At 34.7% G+C, this 24,884-nt stretch overlaps 3 protein-coding genes across 3 annotated transcripts in view; 2 read left to right on the forward strand and 1 right to left on the reverse strand.

Annotated features, from left to right (window-relative positions):
* Positions 1-365: 365 nt before the first annotated feature.
* Bin1 (histone deacetylase complex subunit SAP18) lies at positions 366-1,102 on the forward strand. Its single transcript, XM_088039187.1, has 2 exons — positions 366-579; positions 623-1,102. The coding sequence occupies exons 1-2, from the start codon at positions 520-522 to the stop codon at positions 1,040-1,042; spliced, it is 480 nt and encodes a 159-aa protein (XP_087895313.1). The 5' UTR covers positions 366-519; the 3' UTR covers positions 1,043-1,102.
* On the reverse strand, positions 1,099-4,523 carry LOC148173156 (uncharacterized). The gene is made up of 3 exons (XM_088039185.1): positions 4,357-4,523; positions 2,583-3,080; positions 1,099-1,583 (listed from the first exon to the last, which is right to left on the reverse strand). The coding sequence occupies exons 1-3, from the start codon at positions 4,393-4,395 to the stop codon at positions 1,158-1,160; spliced, it is 963 nt and encodes a 320-aa protein (XP_087895311.1). The 5' UTR covers positions 4,396-4,523; the 3' UTR covers positions 1,099-1,157.
* Positions 4,524-6,505: 1,982 nt separating this feature from the next.
* Positions 6,506-24,884, forward strand: part of LOC148173157 (alkaline phosphatase-like) — a 71,309-nt gene continuing 52,930 nt past the window's right edge. The window contains exon 1 of the mRNA XM_088039532.1: positions 6,506-6,718. The gene's annotated coding sequence lies outside the window, so the exon portion shown is untranslated. The remainder of the gene's footprint in view (positions 6,719-24,884) is intronic.

Genomic DNA, 24,884 nt, shown 5'->3' on the forward strand with positions numbered 1-24,884 from the left:
CGCATGTGGCTTCAGTTTAAAACCCATCCCAAGCAGTGGCGTAGGCGTTTTGTTCCGCTTATTAATTTTCATTTATTTTTAATTAGAACATCAATAATTCATTGAAAGTTATCAATTTTGTAAAGGCGAAAATTTTACAGTAGTTTCTATTTTAAAACACAACGTAATTCGCTTGTTTAATTAAAATATTTCATTATCGCCGCCTCAGAGATTGGGGATTGTTGTGAAGTTAGCCCTAATGACCCTCAAAAATTCATTTTTTTCCTTTACCACATGTGTGAGTCGCACAGTTCTGTACTCATTGGCAATTACCAACTTCGAAAATGTCTTATTAATAATTTTAATCATTAATTCTTTATCTGCAGGCTAACTTCACGTGGTGCTTTGAAATGAAAGTTGACAAGGACGCCGCCTGTCAAATGTCAAGCTCGTAAACACTAGCTAACCTCACTTTTCTCAAATTTGTGTTTTTGACTAAAAAGTGGACTAATCACGTTGTTTAACGTTTAAATAACCGCCATGACCTCAGTAGATATTGTGATTGAAGAGAAGAAAGATGATGCGGTGGACAGACAAAAAGTGAGTTCGCATAACCTGTAAATTAGCTTGATTGTTTTTTTAGGTGTGCCCCTTTCTTCTTCGCGTTTTTGTGTCTTCCAATGGTTACCACTTTAAACCGACAGACTACAATAAAGGGAACACTCCTCAAAATGAGTTACAAATTTATACCTGGAAGGACGCGACGCTCCATGAATTGACTCAATTAGTCAAAGAAGTGAATCCTGATGCGCGAAGGAAAGGGACTAAATTTAGCTTCTCTCTAGTTTTTCCTGACATGAGAGTCCCTATTTACCGCATGAGGGAAATTGGGAGCACGACTACAGGGATCAAAGGCCCTGATGACTTGAAAACTTTGAGTCAATCAAGGTTCTCAATAGGAGACTTTATGGACATTGCCATCACTCCTGCTGACTCGTGGAACTCAGGAGGGCGAAAAGGGTACTCTCAGAATTACAACAACCACAGGCAGAGGCCCTACTAATTCTATTTCTAACAATAAGTTTCTTTCTAATTGTAAGCAAATAAATATTCAAGCCACTGATTGTAGTATTTAATTTATTATCTCATTATGGCATTACAAACTATCCTATCTAAACCTAAATATGTCCCCCAGGAGCCGGTCGGAACTGTACTTGTTGTGGCGGTTTCCTAGGTTGCGGATGCACCTGTGGTCTCTGCGGAAGCAAATCTTCATCTTCCTCTTCAGGTTCATCACATTTGTTCCCCGTTTCGTAACTGTAATCTCTGCGCACACCATCAGGATCTATGTATCCGTACTTCCCGCGAGTAATACAGTCGATACCCAAAGTTTCTTCTTTGAAAGTACCATCTTCATTTTCGAAACCCCATGTTATACTGCCATCTGCATTGTCAGTTCTGTACTTTCGAAGAATTTGGACTGGAGGCTTGCGAGTTCTGCTAGGGCGCCCCTCGTCATCGAGATATTGAGAGGGTTGTCTGGCAGGGCTGCGGGTGGGCTGCCTTACCTGCTGGGGAGCGGCGACGGGGATCTGTTGACGAGTCTGAAAGAAAAAAAAATCTAAATTACAAGAGCATTTTTTGTGTTTTATTGGTTGCATAATTTTGCTTACATTGCCGAATAATTGAACTCTGGAAAGACTGTTCGGAACAGCGTTGAAAAGTACAAAAAGAAAGCAATTAACAACAGTTATAGTTTGTTGTTTGTGTATAAAACTTCATTGTTTTCTATTTAGCTTCTAAAGAACAGTATTACAAAGTCATGAAGTGTTACAAAGGAAATGAAACTTAACGGAGCAAAAACAACAGAGAACAAAAAAATAATAAAATGGAAGAACGAGTATTGATCTGTAGCAGTTTGTGCCCCCAGAGAGGCACTGATTCCATTGAAAATATCATTAATACTCATATTATACAACATCCTGAATTTTATTACAAAAAATACATCCAAAGACCAGTTTTGCCTATAAAATCGGTGCTAAATTACAATATAAGTTCCAGGTGCCAATATTTATTCGTTATGGCAAAAACGAGTTAAACGGGTTTTTCTGAAGATCCCATTTTCGGTGTTATTGTCTTGTGGCATTCATTCACTTTCTTTTTCATGAAGATTATAATTTAAAGGTTTTATTTTGTTTACTTAAAAATTTCATCGTGAAAGTACAAGTTGTGGTTTTTGTCGCTCACCTTCATGCTGCAATAGCTGCTATACAATAATGGAGTTGTAATTGTTACGTTCTAATATTCTGGCTTTAATAACTTTTTTTTAAACGAGAGATGTTTAGTAATTGAAAATTAAAATGAAAAATGAAATGTACTTCATTGGCCTGATTTTCGATTCTGTTTGAAATTGAAATTTCGTTGTCATTGCCATATTAGAGTTTGATTAAATAAATTGGTCGTAAAAGCTCTTTCACGGGAGCTTTTTGTCCAGCTTTGAAAGGCAAAAATTGATTGTGGTATTATGGAGCTCGAATTTAATACAGATTGTAACTTATTGCTTCATCTAGTGTTCAATTAACTTCCTCATGGTAAATATTTACCTGGTGCCTCACCGGCTGCGGTTGTCTCACAGGCAGCCCCTCATCCCTAACTTCCTGTCTCAACAAAGGTCTTGGAATATTCTCCCTCGGTTCCTGCCTCAACACCGGGAGAGGCCTACCCTGTGGCGGACCGTCCCTTACATTTTCCCTTAGCACAGGAATGGGTCGCTCGGGTCGGAAATGCACCGGACGTGTGGTTTCTTCTTCCGGTGTCACAGCTTGTCTTACTGCATTCTGTAAAGCTGAGATTCCTAATTTCGTCACTTCGTCATCAAAATTGCCTGAAACTGGAGCTGGAGGAGCTTCTTCAGGTTCTTCAATCACGGGACGGATGGGTATAGGGGCGGCGTTAGGAATAGGCGGTCTTCTAACACGAAGAGGGGGGCCATCGTTGATTCTTTGGTGGCGGAACGGGGCTGGTTTCCCTTGTGAAACAAGAACAGCACCGGGGATGTTAAGCCGCGGGGGGAATTGGGCGGTGATGCTGTCGAAAACTATCTGTAAAATTTTAAAATGTTTCATGAAAAATATGAAAATGTTTTGTAGTGGGTTTTATTTGACAAATGAGTGATGTTCGAACGTTAAAAAAATCAGCTTCATGGAAAAACACCCACGTTCATTACGTTCATATTCAAATGCGAATTGTTTATTTTTTGTACAATACGTAATGAATTTTGAGAAAGAAGAAAGTGGAGCATGTTGGAAATTCAAATGAGTTGCATAATGAGTTGTTCAATACTTGACCACAAGTATTTTCGATTTAAAAGGTGTGGACATTTCTTCTGGAAAAATTTTGTACCGAAATTAGTAAGAGCAAGGTTAATCTTTCGCATTGAGAGTACGAGGAATTCCAAGGATAGGCGTCGCCGGTAGCGAGTTTGAAGAGTTGCTGCAACGCTAAGGGGAAGTAAAGAAATTTAGGGAAATGTGTGGCAAGTAATAATATGTGGGGCAAACGAAATTATGTTTCCTGGTTACTTAATATAAGTTCATAATTAGTTATGACATAATATAAAAAAATGATCAGTATGATTTGTTATCTTAAGAATGTTGTGAGGCGAAATCCTTCATTTGAAGTAGCGAGCGAGGTATTGCAATCAGATAAGTGGCTATAAATGTCAGTGTCGAATAATTATTGTTAGACAAAACGGAAAAAAATTCAAAGAAAACATAAAAATAAGGTTTTCATACTTGAAAAAATAATCATGCCACTCTTCCGTATTTCATAATCAAAAGTAAATCTAAATAAAAAATGATGGAGTTTCTCTGTTACACAAATCAAAAATTGTCTAAATTAATTAAATGTAATGTTAACCGTTAATTAATTTCCCCATGACACTTTTGTTTGGTTTTAATTAATGAGATGCACCTTTTGTAGCAATTTGCATGTATTTAATTATCTAATTAATTGAAATTCAAAACAATGTTTACATAATTGGCGCACAAATTCTTGAATTGTGGAAAGAGAAAATAGTCAATCAGAAAATGTGATTTACTGGTCAGGTCAGGTCAGGTCAGGTCAGAAAACTTAGTTCTCTAAAAATTTTGCTGTTTTAATTAAGTTCGATAATGTGGGTTTATTTCTGTACATCAGAATGTACAGATGTATCATCAAAATCAAACAAATGCGGTCGCAAATTGAAATTTATCGCCATGTAATTATTTAGCATCTCTTCATCAAAGTTCACTTAACCGGTTCTGCGTTTGGAATTTATCATTGCGTTATCTGCCAATTTATGTGAAATTCCCTGCACTTTTTTCCCAAATTTCTTACCGAAAATAGTACACACACTATCCCAGTTGCTACCTTCATCTTGCACACCTCAACCACTCAACAACTGAAACATGTCCATTGGTGCCAAGTATTTTATATAAGCCGCACCCCACTGTATATGCATTCTCGTCTCGTGAGTGGCCAAGCCCATTTACAAGACACAGTATCCACTTTCACACTCTGCGGAGTCCCTAATTGTGGCATGTTAACCGAATAATTGGATCAAGATTTTAGCACCTGACAGGTGACCCTCATAAGTCAATTTTCGCTCATCAAATTCCGTTTGAAAGAGCGTTTCCTCACTTCTTGAAACACCACAGGACGAATTTAAAAGGGAAAGTGCATGAAAATTTCAGTTTCGCACGTGTCACCGAAAGTGTTCAATTTCACCGGTGGATATTGTGCACTCAATCAAGAAGTTGGAATTGAGCGCTTACCGCTTAAGCCTCGAAACACATTTTTCTTGGAAAGGTCATGTGTTAAATCGGGTTATATAAGCCGGCGGTCATTAACCAGATGATGGATTTTTCAGATTTTTTGTTGTAAACAATAAATAATTCACGGGGACTTAATTGCATCACAATCTGCGTCTTTTATGTAATTGCAAGAACATATTACTGCAGGTTAAATTCCGCTCTCAATTCTTTTTCGAGGATTATTTCCGCTTTCTTCTTTCTCGAGCGATTTTGTGGTATTTCTTTAGTTGATAATCTTGCGCGAGTGAAATGTTCTAGTTTATGAATCGCTCGTCGTTAAAAAATTACAAGGGAAATTAAATTTGCATCTTGGAGCTTTGCAACATAAGCTACTTAACTGCAGCTAAATACGCTAGCTAAGTTTGTTACATTAGATCGCCTTTACGTAAAGAAAGGTAGTAATGGCTCCTTAAAATCGATTTTTAGCGACACAAAGAGAAAGGAAGATTCAACGGACCCTCGTTAATTTTTAGAGCGATTTTTAAAATGTAAATCGAAAATTAATGACACGGGAAGGTATTTTCGCTGTAAAAGTAAAAGTAAATGATTTAAAATCATTTTAATAATTTGTGGCGCAGGTACTTTGTATATTGCAATGTAACCTTATCTTGACAATAGGAGTTGGGAAATCTGCAGAAAATTGATTTGGAGTGCTGTCATTAAAGAAGTAATTGCGTAGATTGTTGCAGAAAGAAGTGTTTCTTCACTCATTTCAGAAAATACCGAATAACATGACTGAATATTTTAACGTAGTCTTGCACTCTTTTTTTTCTTATAATGAACTATTAATTGCTAGCATCCGCAATTCAAAGCCGTTGCATTAATTATAATTATCAGAAATCGATATTTTGCATTTATATGCGATAAAACCCGAGGGGAAGGTTATGAAGTTCATCTGATATTATGCACCGAGTTCACTCAAGCATTCAATGAACAGAACAGAATTCATTACTTCTAACGGTACGTTATCCATTACCGATCTTGATAAAGCAAAACAAGCAGAAATAATCTTGGTAGAGCTATGCAACTAATCATATGCACGTGTGCGTTGTATATCTACTTTACTTGTCTCGTAATTTGATTGATTTAAAATCATAATAGGAAGAGTATCAAGCTGTCGATACGTCTTCAAAGCGAATTTCACGCAACTTAACTCCGTAAAGTTGTTCACTTTTGTGAAAGTTTCACTTTGACGTTTTCTGGACAGCAAATTATTTGGAACCACTCTAGCCTCAAACCGTGTTATAAATGATGTTAAAATAGACCGGAATTTAGGTGAAAATTGAACAATCGATCATTTTGCGTGAAAATATAATTTCAAATCGTCTTGCATACATGTTGTTTTGTAAACTAAAATAGAACAGTTTAAATTGAAGTTGAGGGAAATCGCCCCTAAACATAAATTGATGGTTGTGAGCGAAACAAAGCCGCGACAACTTAGGAAAATGTTGACATTTCATTACCCCATTTAATCTTAAGCGCGGTAATAGTTAGTCAAACAGAAATAAATAATGAGTGCGGTTCAGCAGTACTGCTTTAAATTACATTACGCACGTAAAATCGCAAATTTGTGTTTAATTACATCGAGTTGTAATAAATGGGGGTCGCTTGTTATGCCGGGAACTGCGCCCTTGAGGCAGACGTTCTACTTTCGCACTTCCTGCACGAGCTACATTAAATTCATACGTAGTTACAGTGTGTAAATCTTACATTGTGGTACTCTAGATTTGAATCTTTATTTGGGAGATAAATTCTAACTACAAGACACAAATCATCGGGTATGTTTTCAATTAAGCCGTTTTGGTGAACTACACATAAATCAGGAGGACTTGGAAAACCCAAATTGTAAACAGTGGTTAGCTGTGTGATGAGTTGCTAAAATAAAGGTAAGTTGCCATTATTTACTACCTGTCAAAGATTTCTCAAAGTGAGGAGGATGTTCCTGCTTATGGCAGTTAATTTAACATCATTGAGGATGCTATTTTTAACGTCGTGTCGTGTTGCTGAGGTTTAGCGCCTACACAATTTTATATCAAACTAACAAAACTTCAGTTAAAAATTCGGTCCTACATTTTCCGAAAGTCGAAAAGTCGAATTAAACTTCATGACTATGTCAAATTTCTGCGGTCGATATCTCGCTTATTTTTAGAGCAAATTTTGGTTATTAAGGCGCATTTTACGCAATATTTCGGGCAGATTCTAAATCTGAGCTTCAAGTTCACATCCGATAACAAATAACTGAGCTATGACCGATCAAAGTTTTGGATATTTAATTATGGCAAAAATAAAACAACCCTTTTTGGAATCGGTTTTCCGGCAATTTTTTACCTTAGAAATCGATCTTAGATAGTTCGAATTCAAAATTTTCATTTCTTTAATGTAAAAGTTAGCTGCCTTTTGGTCTCTAATTCAGACTCGGTCGCTAGTTCGCTTATTTATGAAGCTTAAAGTATTGGTCCTCATTTTACGCAGAATTTCACGCAGAATCCAAAAACTACGACAGATCAAGTTTTTGTCATCGTTTTTCTAGCGATTGTTTAGTGAAGAATTTGTTTTTAGATTTTCCGGAAAACCTTATTTTGTCAAAAAAAAAATCACGACTAAAACTAGGTAAAACTTCTGCGGTCGACATCTCGCTTTTATTGAGTGAGGCAAATTTTCAAATTGATGCTTTTTTTATTGCGTTTTTCTGGGTGCTACGTTTATGTATTTGCTCAGTTTAATTTTTGTGAATCATCCTGTACATAAGTCATAAACAAACCTCCTTAAACTTTATGACTAGCATCAAAACTGCAAGAAACACAACTTTTATTAAAAAAGTTGACATTTTGGTTCGTCGTCTTTTTATAAGCAAATGAAAACTTTCCATGTGAATAAACACATTCCTGTAATACTTTAAGAGTGCTTACCCTTTATCCCCCAATTTCCTGTTTGGGCCGCGCCGTGAAATAAATAAAGGAATGTGGGGCGCTCAGTGAAAACCCACCTTTCGGTCCCGAATTAATAATTTTAGGGTTTGCATTACGCTCAGGAATGGGGATCTTTCATTGTCAGAAGTTTACAACACGCCCTTGAAGCTCAATTATCCATAAACCACAAGTGCACTTGCACTGCTTCTACACAATCATTAACCTCCGTGTTACGACGAGCTGAAAATGCAATGAAGACACCAAACATCCATAATAATGGTATAAAGTACAACGGCGTTACATGTAATGACGGCCCACACTGCTAGATAAGATGGAGCACTTTACACGCACACGGGTCTTCTCTTATTCATCCCTGGTGTGCCATTCTTCTTCATCATTCCTGGTTTACGGACTAAATCTCGGTTCTGAACTGTCTGACTTTTACATACGACCACGTACTGTATACATTGTTACCATTTAATAATGAGTCTGGAGTTTTTTCGGAACATTTTTCATTCTATCGAAATTAACGACACATTGGAAGTGTTATGTCGTATAACAATTTATAGACATAGGAACACAGTAATTGTGCACTTTGTCAAATAAAATCCAATTACAGTCCGTATCCGGTGTTTCGGGCTTGTAGAAATCTTTACGTGCCAAGAATAGTGGAGTTTGAGAATCGTGTTAATGGTACAACAATGGGCTTGATTAATGATATACAAGCTTTTGTCTTAATTGATACGTCTTAATCTAGCAATATTCCGCATTATCCACGACAGAAATGTCTGAGGTAATGAGTTCTTTTAATCATTTGCCTTTTCTGCATTCACCGGTCTGGAAAAAGATGAATAAGAGGAAAATGACAGGATGAAACGATGAGCAAGATAATTGATCGATTTTCTTCACTACAAAATAAGTGTCGTGCCAGAAACAAAGACTTACCCGTATTTCATAGTAAATATCCTTCACGCGAAACTCCTACAACACTATTAACTCGCGAAATTGATTTGCTTTGTATTCTTGTCCGACAAAAGCGACCTTCGTATGTCGGAAAACACCCCGGAAAGTGCATTTTATTAAATTGATTTTTGCCCCTTAATAATCTTTTGACACGTTTCGTTTTTAATAAAGCTGCACTTGCTCTCTTGGCAGTTTTGTTTATTTTATAAGGCTATATTTCATTTATAACTTTATTAACACTGATCGATATTTTTAGCTGAAAGCACTCACGCGGGCAGACGAAAAAACACAATTTTCAAATCAACAAATCATACTTTATTTAAAGCAAATAGCTGTTCGAGTTGTATTCACAAAATCATAATTTATGGCAGACATTTAAATTAGTCGCCGTGTTTTTCAATAAATGTGTGCTTAAACTTCGACTGACACAACAGGATTTAAAATGCACGCATCATAATGGTGGATGCGCTGGGATGCGTAGTTTTTTTCTACAATCGATTACCCTCTAGAAATCTATTTCGGTCGATATCTCGTTTATTTGTTAAAGAAATTTGAGCTTTACGGGCTTATTTTACGCAGAATTTTGCGCTGAATCCAAAACCACCCTTGCTTTTCTCGTCAGTCAACAAATAACGGAATTAGAGGCGTTTGAAATTTTGAAGGTTCGGAAATGATTTTGCTCCGGAATTATGGCAAATACAAAAAAAACTCTTTTCGGAATCGTTTTTCTTGCAATTTTTTAGCTTAGAAATTGATCTTTGATAGTTCAAATTCGAAATTTTATTTTTTTAAGGTAGAAGTTAGCTACCTTTCAGTCTCTAATTCGGGCTCGGTTGCTATGTCGCTTATTTTTAAAGCAATCTCAAAGTATTGTGCTCATTTAACGCAGAATTTCACGCCGAATCCAAAAATATCCTTATTTTTTACTCGTGAATTTTACTAGTGAGATTTCCAAAACAAGTTTGCTGTGATTGGTTTATTTGAAAAAATAATTGTCTCTTATTGGTCGAATCTATGGTGAGTTGAATTCTCAGCTTAATATCTCTGCTGTATTGTACAAAGTTGACATTATTATTCTGAAATGACACATTTGTAGACACAAGGGCTTACCATCTAAGCAACGGAAAAAAGTATTTTACAATTTAAAGAGCCAAAATAGCTATTTCTGCAAAAGGTTGGAAACCCGTTGGGGGCGTAACGTCTATTTCGCAGGAGCAGCAAACAATATTTTTTTTACGAGTGCAGCAAAATACAAAATTTAAAATTTAACTCTAAGTAACTGTTCTGACAATTATTTTAAAAATGACACTTTTCTGAAAAAACTTTTTGCACTATTTTGGAGTGGGGAATGGAATTTTAGAAATTCCAGAAATTTAGAAATCTCAGAAAAGTTGATGAATCATTTATAAACTCGAGTACAAAACGGTTGCGCACTTAAAATTTTACTTTTACTTTACTTACTTACGTATGTCACTTTTACGCACTCTGATGTAACATTTTTGCATTTAGATCTAAAATAATGTCATTTTGAAATAAAATTGATAAACGAAATGTCACCTTTGACACAGTTATTGTAGAAAATAATGTTGAGCCTGCAAATAACCCTTTCGAAAATTGAAATATTTTTCACTCCCAGTGGAAATTAGGTGAATAAAACACAAATAGAAGGACGCATTAGCGCTCATTCTATTTATTTACAAATAAAAAATATACAATTCAGAGCGGCTAAATAAAAACCGGCCTCATGACAGAGGCTTATTTGTAGAACCAAATCAAACAATAATATTTTTGTAAAACCAAATAAACTTGACTAAAATTCGTGTCGGAGAGTTTAAGCAGAATTAAAATGAAAACCAAATTTTAACTTTATATAGCGTTTGTGGAAAATGGTATCACAAAAGTATTGGTCACTTTGACAGGCATTGAAACTGTAGGTAAATAATGTACTCATATTTGAATGAAATTTAACGCATGTTCGTGCCGACTGTTCCAACTCCAACTGTTTAATCTGCGTCAAAACTAGTGTGTAAAACAGTACCATAGTCATTTTATTGGTTTGAATGTGATCATCGACTTTGTTTACACTGAAGTTATTTTTAAATCATGTTATTATAGGTCTAAAACTTAATACGTATCAGGTTTAGAGGATCCGATTTGATTGGTATCCTCCAGTGGATTTATCCAAAAACAAAAACATGAGAGGTTCACATAAATAGAACTCCCCAAGGAAGATTAACTGAAGAGAATTATCAGAAAAAAACGGGAAATATAGCTTGAAATAGGGCGGAATTTGTTCAATATTTGCCGTTCTGAAATTAATGTGCTCACAAAATATATTGGGGTTGTTATGACTAATGATATTTTAATTATGAATAAGGTCGTAATTTCCTTTTTGTTTATGTTCCTTTATTACAATGAAGAATTTAGCTATTTTAAAAATTTCCCGAGTGTGTAAAAATTTTTTTCTGTCGTTTTGTTTCCGGCATAATAGACAAAACAAGGTCCACATTTGTGTTGTGCTTTTTGGAACTCCCATGTTTGTTTTATAATTATTCGCTTCCACAGTGTGTAAATAAAAATTTTATATCCACTGCCTGATTGTCTTTATTTTTAAAAATTTGTTTGTTATTCCACGCGCCGTCACTTCCAACACCTCCATTATAAACTCGCATGTTACGTGCACTTTTCCACCCTCGTCAACTTCCTCGATGTAAATCATAGTCATAAATAACGCCATAAAGCAGTCGTACCACCCATCGATAGTAACAATTAACAACATAATTTATTTGCATGTGTAACTCAAACGTCCACGTCTCGATTACACCGATAGCGCGTTCAAATATCACGTGCTAAATATCACGTTCCAAAAAATTTATTATATTTTAATGTCGCGTGGCCACGCTCTCATTCGAACGATTTTGTATGAGATTGGACGAAATTTTGACATCGTTGTAAATTTCGCAGATAATCGCCGTCGAAACGATTAATTATAAATAAACTGTTGACCTACGTTCGCGATTTATGATGGAGGTGCAACTTAAACAAGATTTATGGGGGATTTCTCTTGGGCTTATATTTTTTCATTACGTCTCTCATTCCAACTTTTCGATGTTTTAATAAATCACGGTGCGAAAATAGGCAAATGTGCTGCATATGAAACGTATCGGTTGCTAAATGAATTTATTCTACGCATTGAGGGACGGAATTCGAGGAGTTACGAGCAATTACACGATTTGCGTTTCACAAAGGATTTTACCCCACAAGGAGCTTTTTCGCGATTATTTATAAACGGCGATATTCCCGGGTGAAATTAACCCGGCGCATCCGCCAATTTTAAGCCCAAGTTTACACGGAATTTTCAAGTGCACACAATGTTTCTACTATGGGGTAATTACCGAGTTAAAACAATGCTCCGGTTTCATTTGAGGCACACAATTCCCTGGATAGCCAACTTTGATCATAATTTACTCCCGTTTTTATTTAATTCGAGGTATTTTTAATAAACGAGACGATTTGTCTGCCTTTGTGTCGAAGCAGTCTGACTGTTTTTCTTGCGATTTTTTTACCTTAAAAATTGGTCTTAGATAGTTTGCGAAATTTTCATTTTCTCCATATAGAAGTTAGCTGCCTTTCGGTGTCTAATTCACTCGGTCGCTATGTCGCTTATTTATTAAGCAATCTCAAAGTATTGTGCTCATTTTACGCAAAATCCAAAAAGGTAAAATTTGTTAAGATCGGCTCTGTAACAACTGAGTTATGAGCGATCAAAGTTTCGGAAATTGAATTTTAATTTGAAATTTTGCGACTCAAGGGATGATTTTTTTTTTATTTTTCATGTTTTGTTCGTTCTATCGACCTGAGATTTGGCCAGTTGATAGATCTCAAGCTGTTGTTTCGATCGATATAAAATTCAACAGTTCAGCGTCTTTAAAATGACCCTTAAATCAGCCTCTGTATGTATAATTCGGTCTATATCTCGTTTATTTGTTAAGCAACTTTGAGTTAGCTTCTTTAACGCAGAATTTTCCGCTGAATCCAAAAATATCCTTATTTTTCTCGTACGTTAACAAATAACTGAGTTAGAGGCGTTTGGAATTTTGGGTTGTCGCCAGAGGCCAAAATTTTGGAGGTTCAAAAACGATTTTGCTCAATATCTGTGAAATTATGTCAAATATAAAACAATTCTTTTTGGAATCGTTTTTCTCGCAATTTTTTATCTTAGAAATCGATCTTAGATAGTTCGAATTCAAAAATTTCACTTTTTCAATGTAGAAGTTAGCAGGATAACCAGCTTTGATCATAATTTACTCCCGTTTTTATTTAATTCGAAGTATTTTTAATAAACGGGATGATTTATCTCTCTTTGTAGTCAAAGCAGTCTGACTGTTGCTCTGTTTCCTTATTTAATTTCTCCTCGATATTCTCTTCATTACGACTTCCGGAAAATCGATGTGGGATAAGTATTGTGTAAATGAATAAACCCCCGATTTGCTTAAAGCCAGCCAATTAAGTACCTACTCTTGTCAACGCTTTCATTTAAGTTTAATTAAATGAGTGTCAATCAACACCTCGTTGTGCGGCAATCTTCTGTGAATGGGGGCTTCCCCAAAACAGTGATTTGCATTCCGACATGGCGATGAATTTTATGGAGTTGAAATTGGGATCAGTTGGGTCTAGTCATATCGATTAAATCGTAGTGTTACTGGGCATCTCAGGTCAATCAATTGGAGAAATGAAGATTGAGAGGAGTTTGAGTTGTTTAATTTTTTTATTTGTTAGTTTCAACTTCCTCACAAGCAGACACATGTGTACAAAATGGTTAGAACTCTACCTCCTTCTGTGTAAGTTTACACAGAGAACCACATTTCCCAGTTAATTTTATCGTCCGTATGAGCTTTCAGACGATTAAAATTCAAACTCGATACAACAGGAGCAAACTTACTCCGGTTGATAGTATCTTAATTCCGGACTAAATGCACGATTCCGGTAGCTTTTGTCGCAATGAAACAAAGCCGCACTCGTATATATCCGTACAATTCTCTCCAAAACAATAATTCTGTTTTTCCAACACGTGCTGCTATATAGGTATATTTTAAACCCAAAATTTATAGCTAACCACCGATGTGTTCATTTATTACTTTCGTCTGCCAAATCTTTGTATAAATTAATGATGTACCGTACAATTTCCTCGTAGAAAAACAAAGAATTTATTTACTGCTTCGCGAACTCTTGGTTGGACCTTGTTATCATTAATCATTTTTTGCTGGGTTTTATTGAAAAACGTTAGCGACGCTCATGAATATTGTTTGGGAGAAAAGATCCGTATTGTTTTACCAGAAAACATGGATAATCTTCTAATCTGTACCTTTTTGCGTTTTAATCGCGAATTTTTGTTTTCGGGGGCAACTTGCCGTAAAAGGCCAGATTATAACAAAAACGGGAAAGAACGGGGCTTGTTTTGTTCGGACGTTTTATTCAACGAAATTGAATGGAGTTTTATCGTTTTTATCTCAATACGGAGAAGTTTGGTGAAATTTCAAAATGTGCAATTCATGGGGGATATTTTGAAAGGGTATTAATCTAGTCGACCACTGTAATAAATAGTAATCGATCGAAACGCTTTTTTGTAAATTTCTCATTTCAGTGCATAAATGATCCCTGGTTCGTTTCAATTTTAATTTCGTTACTATCTGTATTAAACCATGAAAATTAGAATATCCGGGTAAAGCTAATTACTAGATTTAATTTCTAGAATTTTATGGCAAAATCCGGCGTTCTCTTTTTGATAAATTCGCCCCTTAGTCCGTTTCACGTCCGCAGACCTCCTCGAACTTTGGCCTGAATAGCTACAAGTTAAATTATCGCCTCTCGTGTTCTGACATGTCACGGAAAATTTGCAAGTTGTAATTAAGCAAATAAACTATCGTAACAAGAAGCCATGTGTGGTCGCAGCATCGCAAAACTGTATAAATTTAACGTCCCATTCATATTCCCCGCGGCGGTTTTTTTTCTTGGTTGTCCGATAGCGTTATTATTGTACATTTTCATAAAAGTCTCCTCTAAAGCCAGCAATGCGTATCAGCAAAAAGCCACGATCCATTTTCGTGCGAATTCAGTCGATATTTGCTCGTATATTACGCCCACGGTAAACTGCCAGTTCGGCATATTGCGGTTACTCAACCTAAAACATCTAATATAGTAAAGTTAATCCGATTTTCAACACGAGTCGTAATGAAATCGTGCGATAATCTCGCTGAAAAAGTCAAAGTGGACAAATTTGCTTTGGAGAGCTGGCGGCTGAAGTTTTTCCTTTAATAATTGACCTCTTACTCGGAATTTTACTTTTAGAGCAAGTTCATTAATTATCGGGGATTCGGGAAGCTTGATTAAAATTCACCTTTAAACTGATGTTAAGTTAAACTTTTCATTAAAGCTATAAACCTCGCCGTTAGGTGTTTACATATTTTAGCAGGTTTCGCAGTTAGTGCCGTTTCTCTTATGAACAACTTGATTGTTTATAGAACATGGAGAACATTAATGAGGAATGAATTTACTTAGAATGAATTAAAACAAACATTTTTATCAAGCCGTGTTAAGTAAATTTCACCTTGTTATCGCGTAGACAAAGTTGCCGAGGGGTGGAAAATCGGCAATGTTTACATTGCTCAAAATTCGGAGAATAGTGAAAGCACACACATTTTTTTTGTAAAAAAACGCTCGGAATCTTTATGTTTGACTACAGTTTGACGCCAAATTAACACAGAAAGCTCGTGTTCCGATTCGAAAAAGTTATTTGTTAATAAGCGTAAAGAGGCTTAAGCGCAAGCTTTTGGTCTTTAATTCAGACTCGGTTGCTATCTCGCTTATTTATGGTAAGATTCGTTGAGATCGGGTTACAAATAACTAAGTTATGAGCGATAAAAGTTTTGGATATTGAATTTTGAGTTGAAACATTTTCAAAGTTGAATCTCTGAAACTACAAACAATTTTGAGAAACAGTTCTTACCATCGTTTTTATCGGCTCATTTAACTTTGAATACGCCTTCAAAAAACGAGAATTTGATGGTCGATTTTTTGGGCAAAAAATTTTTGCCAATTTTCAAATTTTCGTTTTTTGATCGTCTCTCGTAAACTAGTTGCCCGATCGATCTGAGATTTGGACAGTTGATAGATCTTGAGCTGCTCTTTCGATCGATGTAAAGTCAATAATATTAATGGCAGTTTTCGCCCCGAAACAGCGTCTTGAAAGTGACCCTAAAATCACCTCCTGAAAAAGTAATTCGGTCAATATCTAGTTTATTTGTTAAGGAAATTTGAACTATATGGGTTCATTTAACGTAAAATTTTGCGCTGGATCCAAAACCACTTTTGTTTTTCTCGTCAGTCAACAAATAACCGAATTAGAGGCGTTTGAAGTTTTGAATTGTTGCCAGAGGGCCAAAATTTTGAAGGTTGGAAAACGATTTTGCCCGATATCTTCGGAATTATGGCAAATATAAGAAAAAACTCGGTCGCTGGTTTGCTTATTTACTAGGCAATCTTAAAGTATTGTGCTCATTTTACAAGATCCAAAAAGCTAAGATTTGTTAAGATCGGCCTAGAAATAACTGAATTATGAGCGATCAAATTTTCGGATATTGAATTTGTTGTAAAATTTTTAAAATTCAATATCTTTAAAAGTACGAAAAATTTTAAGAAACGGTTTTTGCTATCGTTTTTCTCGGATCATTTTACTTTAGAATCCGTTCTCAAAAGTCAAAAATTCAATGGTTGATTTTTGGGCAAAAAAATTTTGGTGCCGTTTTTCTAACGAACAACTTGATTGTTTATAGAACACTAATGAGCAATGAATTTGCTTGGAGTGAACGAAAACAAACATTTTTATCAAGCCGTGTTAAGTAAATTTTACCTTCTTATTGCGTAAACAAAGTTGCCGAGGGGTGTAAATTCGGCGATGTTGACATTGCCCAAAATTCAGAGAATAGTAAAAGCACACATTTTTTTTGTAAAAAAAACGCTTGGAATTTACTGTTTGACTACAGTTTAACTTGGACGCCAAATTAACACAGAAAGCTCGTGTTCCGATACGAAAAAGTTATTTGTTAATAAGCGTAAAGAGGCTTAAGCGCAATCTTGTTTCATTAAAATTCATTCTGAAAGCAGTTACATTAACGTAAAAAGCGTAATCTCCTTAACTTAAGAACCAGAGCTTTAGACTGAAAAATAAAAGTTGTGACCAGAGTTTTATTCAAATTTTCAAGCGACTTCTAAAATACACGCAATTGCAATAACAAATACCGATTTCTTGTTTGTTGGCCAAGAATAATTACAAAACCGTAAATATTTTCGCGGGTAAAAAATATTCACCTGGATAAATTCCGGCACGATCAAACCACTTTTGAGTTTATTCAAGTTTCAAAGCAATTTAATGCAGAAGGGTAGGAATTTTTGCGGACGGATTCTATTTGTGGAGTAATTATTCATGGAAATGGAACGGGCAGGTGTTTCATTCAGCTTTAGATTAATCTAACTTTGGCTGCAGACATTATAGACAATGTTGGCATTAGTTCTGCTATAGAATCGGCGAATCTTTGCGGTGCAAGCTGTTAAATTAGTTTTATCGAGACAATAAGAGGATGTCCTCGCGATTCCTCCGCTTATAACAACTTTTAATTGATTTCACTTTAGGATTATTATTAAATTAAATTTAGTGTTTGCGTTTCGAATGGAACGAGTCAATTCAGGGTTAAGTCTTGCTTTTCTTTCCTAATAAATATCTTTATTTTCTTAAAGCTTAAATGATGCTTTCTTGAAGAGATTTTACAGCGCAAACAGCGGCATTGTAGTTTTGTAAAACAAATCAATTCTGTTCTTTCTTTTCTTCACACTTCTGTTTTTTCTTTTACATTCAATCTCAGGTGCATTACTGTCTGTTCTGCTCTTTTTTCCTCTTCCTGCATTTCAAAAAGTTCTCCCTTTACTTTTGTTATACTTTTATTTCCATCTCCTAATCAGTTTTTTGTCTATTTTAATTATTTATATTTATTTTTGAAATACTTTTTTGTTTTTGGTAATTTTAGAAAAAAAGCCAAAAAACCGCATCTTTCTATCTGTCTTTTGGAACTAAAAACTCATTCTTTGCGCAATTGTAAATGCTTCTAATTCGGTTATTTATTGATGTACCTGAAAAGTTTGAATTGTTTTGAATTCTGCGTGAAATTCTGAGTAAAATGAGCACAAATTATTTGAGTTTGCTCCGGAAGTAAGCAAGATATTATTAAATTAGACTTGGATACATAATTTTTCGTCAGTTTTGCGTCGGGTTTAATTCAATAATTTTTCCTAAAAAAAAGCCAAAAGTAGCGTGAATCAAAGTGTAGATGTTTGAAAAGTTTGTCTATTTGTATGGTAATAACTGGTACAGCAAATTGATTTTCAAATACAGAATTGTCTTGATAAATGGAGCGTTTATCAAATCAAGCACACCACAATTTTCCCAATCAAGAATAAAATATATCGTGTATATTACAATTAATATCACAAAGCACGACTAGTTTAATACTGCAGTGCTCCGCTTCAAAGCAACCATCGCCACTGTCCATGAACACATTTAATTTGCTTTATTGCCACTCCACAGCCGCTGACATAATTTAAAATGTGCAAACGCATCAGCAAAGAAGCGTCAAACATAATACATCAAGATAGGACATAGTATACTCGTAAATTTGATTTAAAAAAGCTCGGCTGAAGGATTTACAACCCTATTATTTCAGGGCGTCTGAAATTTTTATCATCAATGTTGAAACTGGAAATTACAGCTCCAACTAAATAATAGAACGCTAACTTTACAACTGATACACTTCTCACAACATTGTAGTAAACATATTACAAGTCGGAACAGATTTAACGTCGCTATTTCTCACGCCTTGTTTGTTGCTAAAATTTTTAACGACTTACATAAAATCTCTGTGGCCACGAATGGAACCAATCCTGGCAAATTTCCAGAGCAACTGTAGCCACCCTTTGGGAATCTGCTCACCTTTGTGGCGTTGAGCGATTTTTTGTTTTGAATTAGATTTCGTGTCTGATTTCAGGAAGAGCTTTTATGTGTATTTAGAATGATGCATCTCGTACGGTGGATTATCTTGGGACAAAGAAAACCGCATGTGCTTCCTAGTTAGAACCCTCTATGGAATTTTTTAGGAGTTAAATGCATGAAAATTACTTTAGGTTTTAGCACTAGAGTGCTTCCGTTTCGTAAAATCAATTAAAGTTGGTTTGAAAGGCAAGTTTAATAACTGTCGCTAAGTTCGTGCAGTTTTACGAGTTTCATAATTGTCAATACGGGAAATGAAATTTTTGAGATATTTCGTGTTTGACTGGAAATTCCGACTGTCCGTGAAGGGCCATTATTTTTTGCCGTTTACGTTGTACTTTTCACACACAATGTGTAAAAGTAGGTGAACAAGATTCAATCTAAAATAGCTGCCATCAATTTCCAGCCTTTTGTCCGAGAGCCAATATTTTACACGCCACTTCTATTCAACGTATTTTAGACATGATGCACTGTATTAGTTAACGGCCAGTACGTATTGATTGATATACAACACGTGTTTGCAATAAATAAAAAGATCAGTTTTAGATTAATTGTGCTATCTAACAAAAGCTGGCATTTTATACAGATTTTTGCTTTTTTCGAGACTGTATTTTGCTTAATGGCTTGCACTCCGCTACACAGCAATACGCTGCATTTTTTCCACGCTACTCGTAATTAAACCCGGACCGTAATGAGCCCATTTCTAATTCAACTTACGAAATTCGTTTAAGTTTTTCTGAGACTCGTAATTGTGAACAAATAAATCGTGTTTTGTTCCTCTTACGTATTTTTCTTCGTTATTGCGAATTAAAAGCATAGAGTCACGTTTCAGATCAGGCCAGGAGATTGCGGAAACTTTTGAAGAGAAGCTGTATTCCCACAGGAATTATTCTTGAAGTTGAAATAGATGGAGACATTGCTTGCTCACACGCAGAGATTCGACGCTTGACTTAAATGATAAAAATTTGTTTCGTAGCGTGGAGATAACAAGTCAAAATGACGTTTTTAAACCTTTAACTGTTATACCGGAAGTGGCAGTCAACTTCCTCATTTTAAATAGAATACCCTTTATTTTATTGAATTTTTGAATTCTACAGTATGATTGAGTTCACAAGAGGGAAAAAAAAGTTTATTTTCCAATTTACAAAAATATGTCATTTTTGCTTATTTCAAAACAGATAAATCCGCAATTAAAATTTCAAAATTATTAGTTTGTACTCTTAAAATTATTTTTTTCATTATTTTTATTTATTAAATTTTGTAATCGTATTTAAATAATAGCAGGCTGTGGATTCACAATATCAAATAGTGCGTTAAAGATTAAAGAACAATTTACCCAATAATGTGTCAGCATTAAAAAATTGGAAAAAAATGCTATTGCATCCTTAACAATAATTGAGAAAATTCGAAAGTCTTAAAGAATGACGAGTTAGTTAGAACTATGTGCTAAAACAGGTAATGGGTCAATCAAATAGTGGAAATTGGTTTGAGTTAAGGAACAAATTTCATTCCTTTGACATTTTTTGCAAAATTAAAAATAAAAAAATTCTTTGTTATTTTTTGTTTTTTTCGATTTTAAGAACACAGCTTCATAATATTAAAGTTTAAATTTAAATATTAAATTAAAAATTCGTTTGTTTTAAATTAAGCAAAAAATATTATTCCTTTGTCATTTTTTTGTAAAATAAAAAATAAACTTTTTTTTCCTTCTTGTGAACTCAATCCGGGGACATACTGTACATATAAGCAAATTGAAAATTGTTTTCTGTATACCGTGCTATACCTAAATTGCATCATTTCTGAAATATCTCGATTTAAAAAAACATATATTAAATTTGCATTACAGAAAAAATATTTTCATAAACATTTTTAAGAATTTTTAGTAGAAAATAGGCCTAATACATAAAGTTATTACAAAATTTTATTGTACGTTTATATTGCGCTTATTTTTCAATTAACCTGTCGATTTTGAAATACAGGGAATCCCAAAACTCGTGACCCAGAGAAAAAAGGCTTATGAAGGCAACAATTTTGAACCAAAATTTTGAAACAAAAATTTTCTAGCTCAAAAAATAATCGAGTTAAGACAAAAAAAAACCGTAGCCAATCTGGAACCTGAACAGAATTTGAAAATCGGTAACTATGGACACATACATATACTATCGTTCATTGGTCAGACTCTTGTTGCTTAGGAAATTGGGATGACCTTTTACTCCACCTCTAGAATAAGCTTTCGGCTGTATATTAGCACCCTGTATATTATAGGGTATTTATTATCAAGATATTTTTGAAATGGTTCAATTTAAGTATAGCACATTATACATAAAGTCACTCATAATTTGGATGCAGAATCTGAAAATGCAATAATATATGGGATGTTTCATTTTAAATAAGCAAGTCGACTACTACTTCCGGTATAACCGGAAGTGTCACGAATATGTATCTACGCTTATTTTTGTTCCCAAAATTTCAAATTCTCATCTTTTGTAGTTTATGAGAAAAATGTCAAAACGGATATACAGGGTGATTTTTTTAAAACGGCAGGCGTTGTAGAATTTTTATTTATGAACCGATTTCAAAAATTTAAAAAACAAATTAAATGGTTTTTAATTTACTATAAACTGATGATTTTAAAATTTTTCTAAATGTCTTAGTATTTTTGGGCGATACTCAATTTTCTTATTTTAAATTGGAACCCATATTTTTTTTCATAATTTGGAAGATATTAATTTTCTTGATTCAGAAATGTGCAATATGTTCTACATCTACCAAAAATATTTTTTAAGAAATTATCGAAATTGAAAAATAAGCAATAAAAGTTAATAAAATCTATTGCATGGTGTCAAATAAAAGAATGCCGTTATTGTAATGTCAAAAAGCAGCAAATAACAGAAAGGATCGGCATTTTTTTTTTGAAATTATTAATAACAAAAGACAATAATAATTACAAATCAGAAAAAATAACTACCTAATTTAATTAAAATACTGTTGAAACGCCATCCCGTTTTTTTCATTGCACAATTGACACCTACGAGAAATACATTGTGCATTGTAAGGTGTAGCCCCACCTTGTTGAAAGAAACCTTGTTCTTTCTGTTATTTGCTGCTTTTTGACATGACAATAACGATATTGTGTTATTTGACACCACGCACCTAGATTTTATTAACTTTTATTGCCTAAATTTTTTCATTTTTGATTTTTTTTTTTAATATTTTTTGTAAAAGTAGGAAATGTTACACATTTCTGAATCAAGAAAATTAATATCTTCTAAATTATGAAAAAAAAATATGGGTGTCAATTTAAAATAAGAAAGTTGAGTATCGCCCAAATGATACTAAGACATTTAGAAAAATTTTAAAATCATCAGTTTATAGTAAATTAAAAACCATTTAATTTGTTTTTTAAATTTTTGAAATCGGTTCATAAATAAAAATTCTACAACGCCTGCCGTTTTAAAAAAATCACCCTGTATGTATACGTTTATGCGTATAATTAGCTGTGTCTTGTGTATTTTGAAGATTTACGAGTTCTTAACATTATCTGGAGGTTTACAACTGTTTTTACAACAAAAGTTTTCTGAGAAAAATGACAACAATCATACAAGCGTAGAACAAAAATTCAATTTTATACAGCGTTTTGAAGTTGAGAAATCTGCTAATGGTGCCGATTATTGGTAGTTTTACCCTAAATACACAACGGCACGCCGATGTAACTTTATCTAATATTGTGTGCATCGGAACCAAAGGGGCTTGAGGGACAGGTTATGTAGCACAAATCGCGAAATGTGCGGAGTTTTATTAAAAATTTCTCAGGATTTGGTTCGGAGAAATCCCGGCGCATCCACCATTTATCGTGATTTGAAGCACACTTTGAGACGAAATAAACAAACAAACTGTTGTTTGTAATTTTAGGACCTAATATTAAAATGAACGAGTTTTATTATAATTTGCAGAAATTGTAGCTGAGACGCACTTTGAAGTTGGGAGCTGAGTAAACATGTTGTCAAGCTTAATTTTAATACCGCTGTTCAATATTAACCACGAGTCGGTTTGATCATTTCTCTTTATCACATTTAAAGCGCAAGAACTCTAACCAGACCTAGAAAACAAAGATTTATTCTCACGTCTAGGGATATCCAAGAAAAGATCGTTTAAAAATCGGTCTTTGTTTGCGAGTCCGTTTCATCGTTCTAGAATTGCATTTTCTACGTTCTCCTTTATTTATTCCAGTTATTTTTCATGGTTAAAGAAAAATAGTAAATTTGATTGTTCTCGGAGCTCGGTCGGAGTTAGTAAAATTTTGCCAGAAAATTGCAAAGTTTGTTTCTAGGTTGTCTTTAAGCTGTCTCTGTTAAAGAAAATATTATCATATACATCCTCTCCCGAGGTGATTTTCCGGCGACGTGTGCTCGACGAAAATTTTTGTGAATAAGGAGATTATGTGGAATGTGGAACACCGGTTTGTTCTGCACGGTCTGCTTTATTATGCTTGTACACTGTTGGTTTCCCGCGGAAAATTTACAATCGATTTTAACGCGAAGACTTTATTTTCATTAAATCGCCAAAAGGGAAGTTAGGAAAGAACGATAGGAATTTACATTTGTTGCTCGTGCAAACAGTCTGTATTTAGCAGGGAAAATAAAACGAGGAAAAGAGTGCTGTTATGAGCAATAACAGCGGAAAATACCAATGAGTGGTTAGTTTAAAGCATAGTTGAGATGAATGGGGAAAACAAACAATTTAAAGAGAAATCTGGGAAAAGCTCAAACATCGATTTCACGTCAAGCACGAGTAAAAGAACTACAAACGGAAAATTTCAACATTACTAGATTAGACAACTCAACTAAGCTCGTATTTTCATTAATAGCTTATGGCTTTGTATCAAAGACGATGTTAACCACAAAACATCAATCATTTTAGTGTAAATGCTTTCTCACTAAGCTCACCGAACAAGCATAAATTTACATTGCGCTTTGTTTCCTTGATGCACGTCAAAGCAGTTAATGTTATATTTATGATAATTGCACTAATAGCACAGGATCATATTAACACAACACTTAATATGTATATTTGCATTCCCAATTGAACAAATATTTCGAGTTTAATCATAATTTCGAACAAAGCTATAGTTTAAACTGACCGTTCGACCAAGTGATACACGAGTTTCGGTAACTCCGCTCGACCAAATCCTTTGTTGCAATAACAAGGATTTGGAAAATGCAGCTATGGTTTCTGTTTGGTTATCTGACTTCCGATATCGACGAGAAAACTTCCCGTTAATTTATCGTTGGTCCACTTACTCCCTTTGGCTAATAACTGTCTAATATCAAGTTTGCACTATTGACTCCTTCTTCTTGTTGCAATTTTAATCTGGGAATTTGGGAGATTGCAATAGCTAATTTAATTTTTGGTTAATTTCAAATAATTGAGCTGCCTCCCCTTTTTTGCGCCACTTTTCCAGATTAGACGCGTTTAAAAAGAAACCACTCGATAATTGGGTGGAACGGGAACCCTAATGTAAATACACGTCGACACACAATGCCTTTTTTCCGTCTCCTAAATAACAATTTTTCGAAAGTTTTCCCGGCGTAATAAGTACGATCTCCCGGTGAGATTCCCGGATATGCCTGAAGGAGTCGTAAGATCTCCCGAATAATTTTCCTGGGGGATAGCGGTAAACCTGATACGAATTCAGCCTTGACGAATAAAGATAACTCTTTTATAATACGTCACGTTTCACAAACACGCGTCCAATCTAAACACAATTTAAATATGAAAAGAACTTTCAGTTGTATTTTTTGTGGGCGTTACGACGTGATAAACATACCCCCGAATTTAAAATTAGCATGCATGGTGTGACTTAACCTTTCATAAATTTATAATTTACACTGATACAAGTCCGGGAGGGAAACTCGGCATGTTTAGAGCTGATTGTGAGGTTCTTTGTGCACGTAGCTTTAATTAATTGTTTTTGTCGAGAGAAACAGTTATTGAATGCATGTGCAGGAGCGCAAAATGATTACATTTGTATGCTGCAGAGACTCCGGTAATGTTTGCGAGTGGAAAGAAATAAACATATTTCAT

Source organism: Gnatocerus cornutus, chromosome 6 (genome assembly GCF_029298725.1).
Source record: "Gnatocerus cornutus isolate USDA-ARS CGAHR chromosome 6, icGnaCorn1.1, whole genome shotgun sequence".
In the NCBI taxonomy this organism is placed as follows: Eukaryota; Metazoa; Arthropoda; class Insecta; order Coleoptera; family Tenebrionidae; genus Gnatocerus; species Gnatocerus cornutus.

Coding starts and splice junctions, on each gene's coding strand:
- Bin1 (XM_088039187.1), top strand. CDS start 520: ATGACCTCAGTAGATATTGTGATTGAAGAGAAGAAAGATGATGCGGTG. Junction 580..622: donor ATGCGGTGGACAGACAAAAA/GTGAGTTCGCAT, acceptor TTGTTTTTTTAG/GTGTGCCCCTTTCTTCTTCG.
- LOC148173156 (XM_088039185.1), bottom strand. CDS start 4,395: ATGAAGGTAGCAACTGGGATAGTGTGTGTACTATTTTCG. Junction 3,081..4,356: donor TAGTGTGTGTACTATTTTCG/GTAAGAAATTTG, acceptor AAAATTTTACAG/ATAGTTTTCGACAGCATCAC. Junction 1,584..2,582: donor CGCAGCCGGTGAGGCACCAG/GTAAATATTTAC, acceptor TTTTTCTTTCAG/ACTCGTCAACAGATCCCCGT.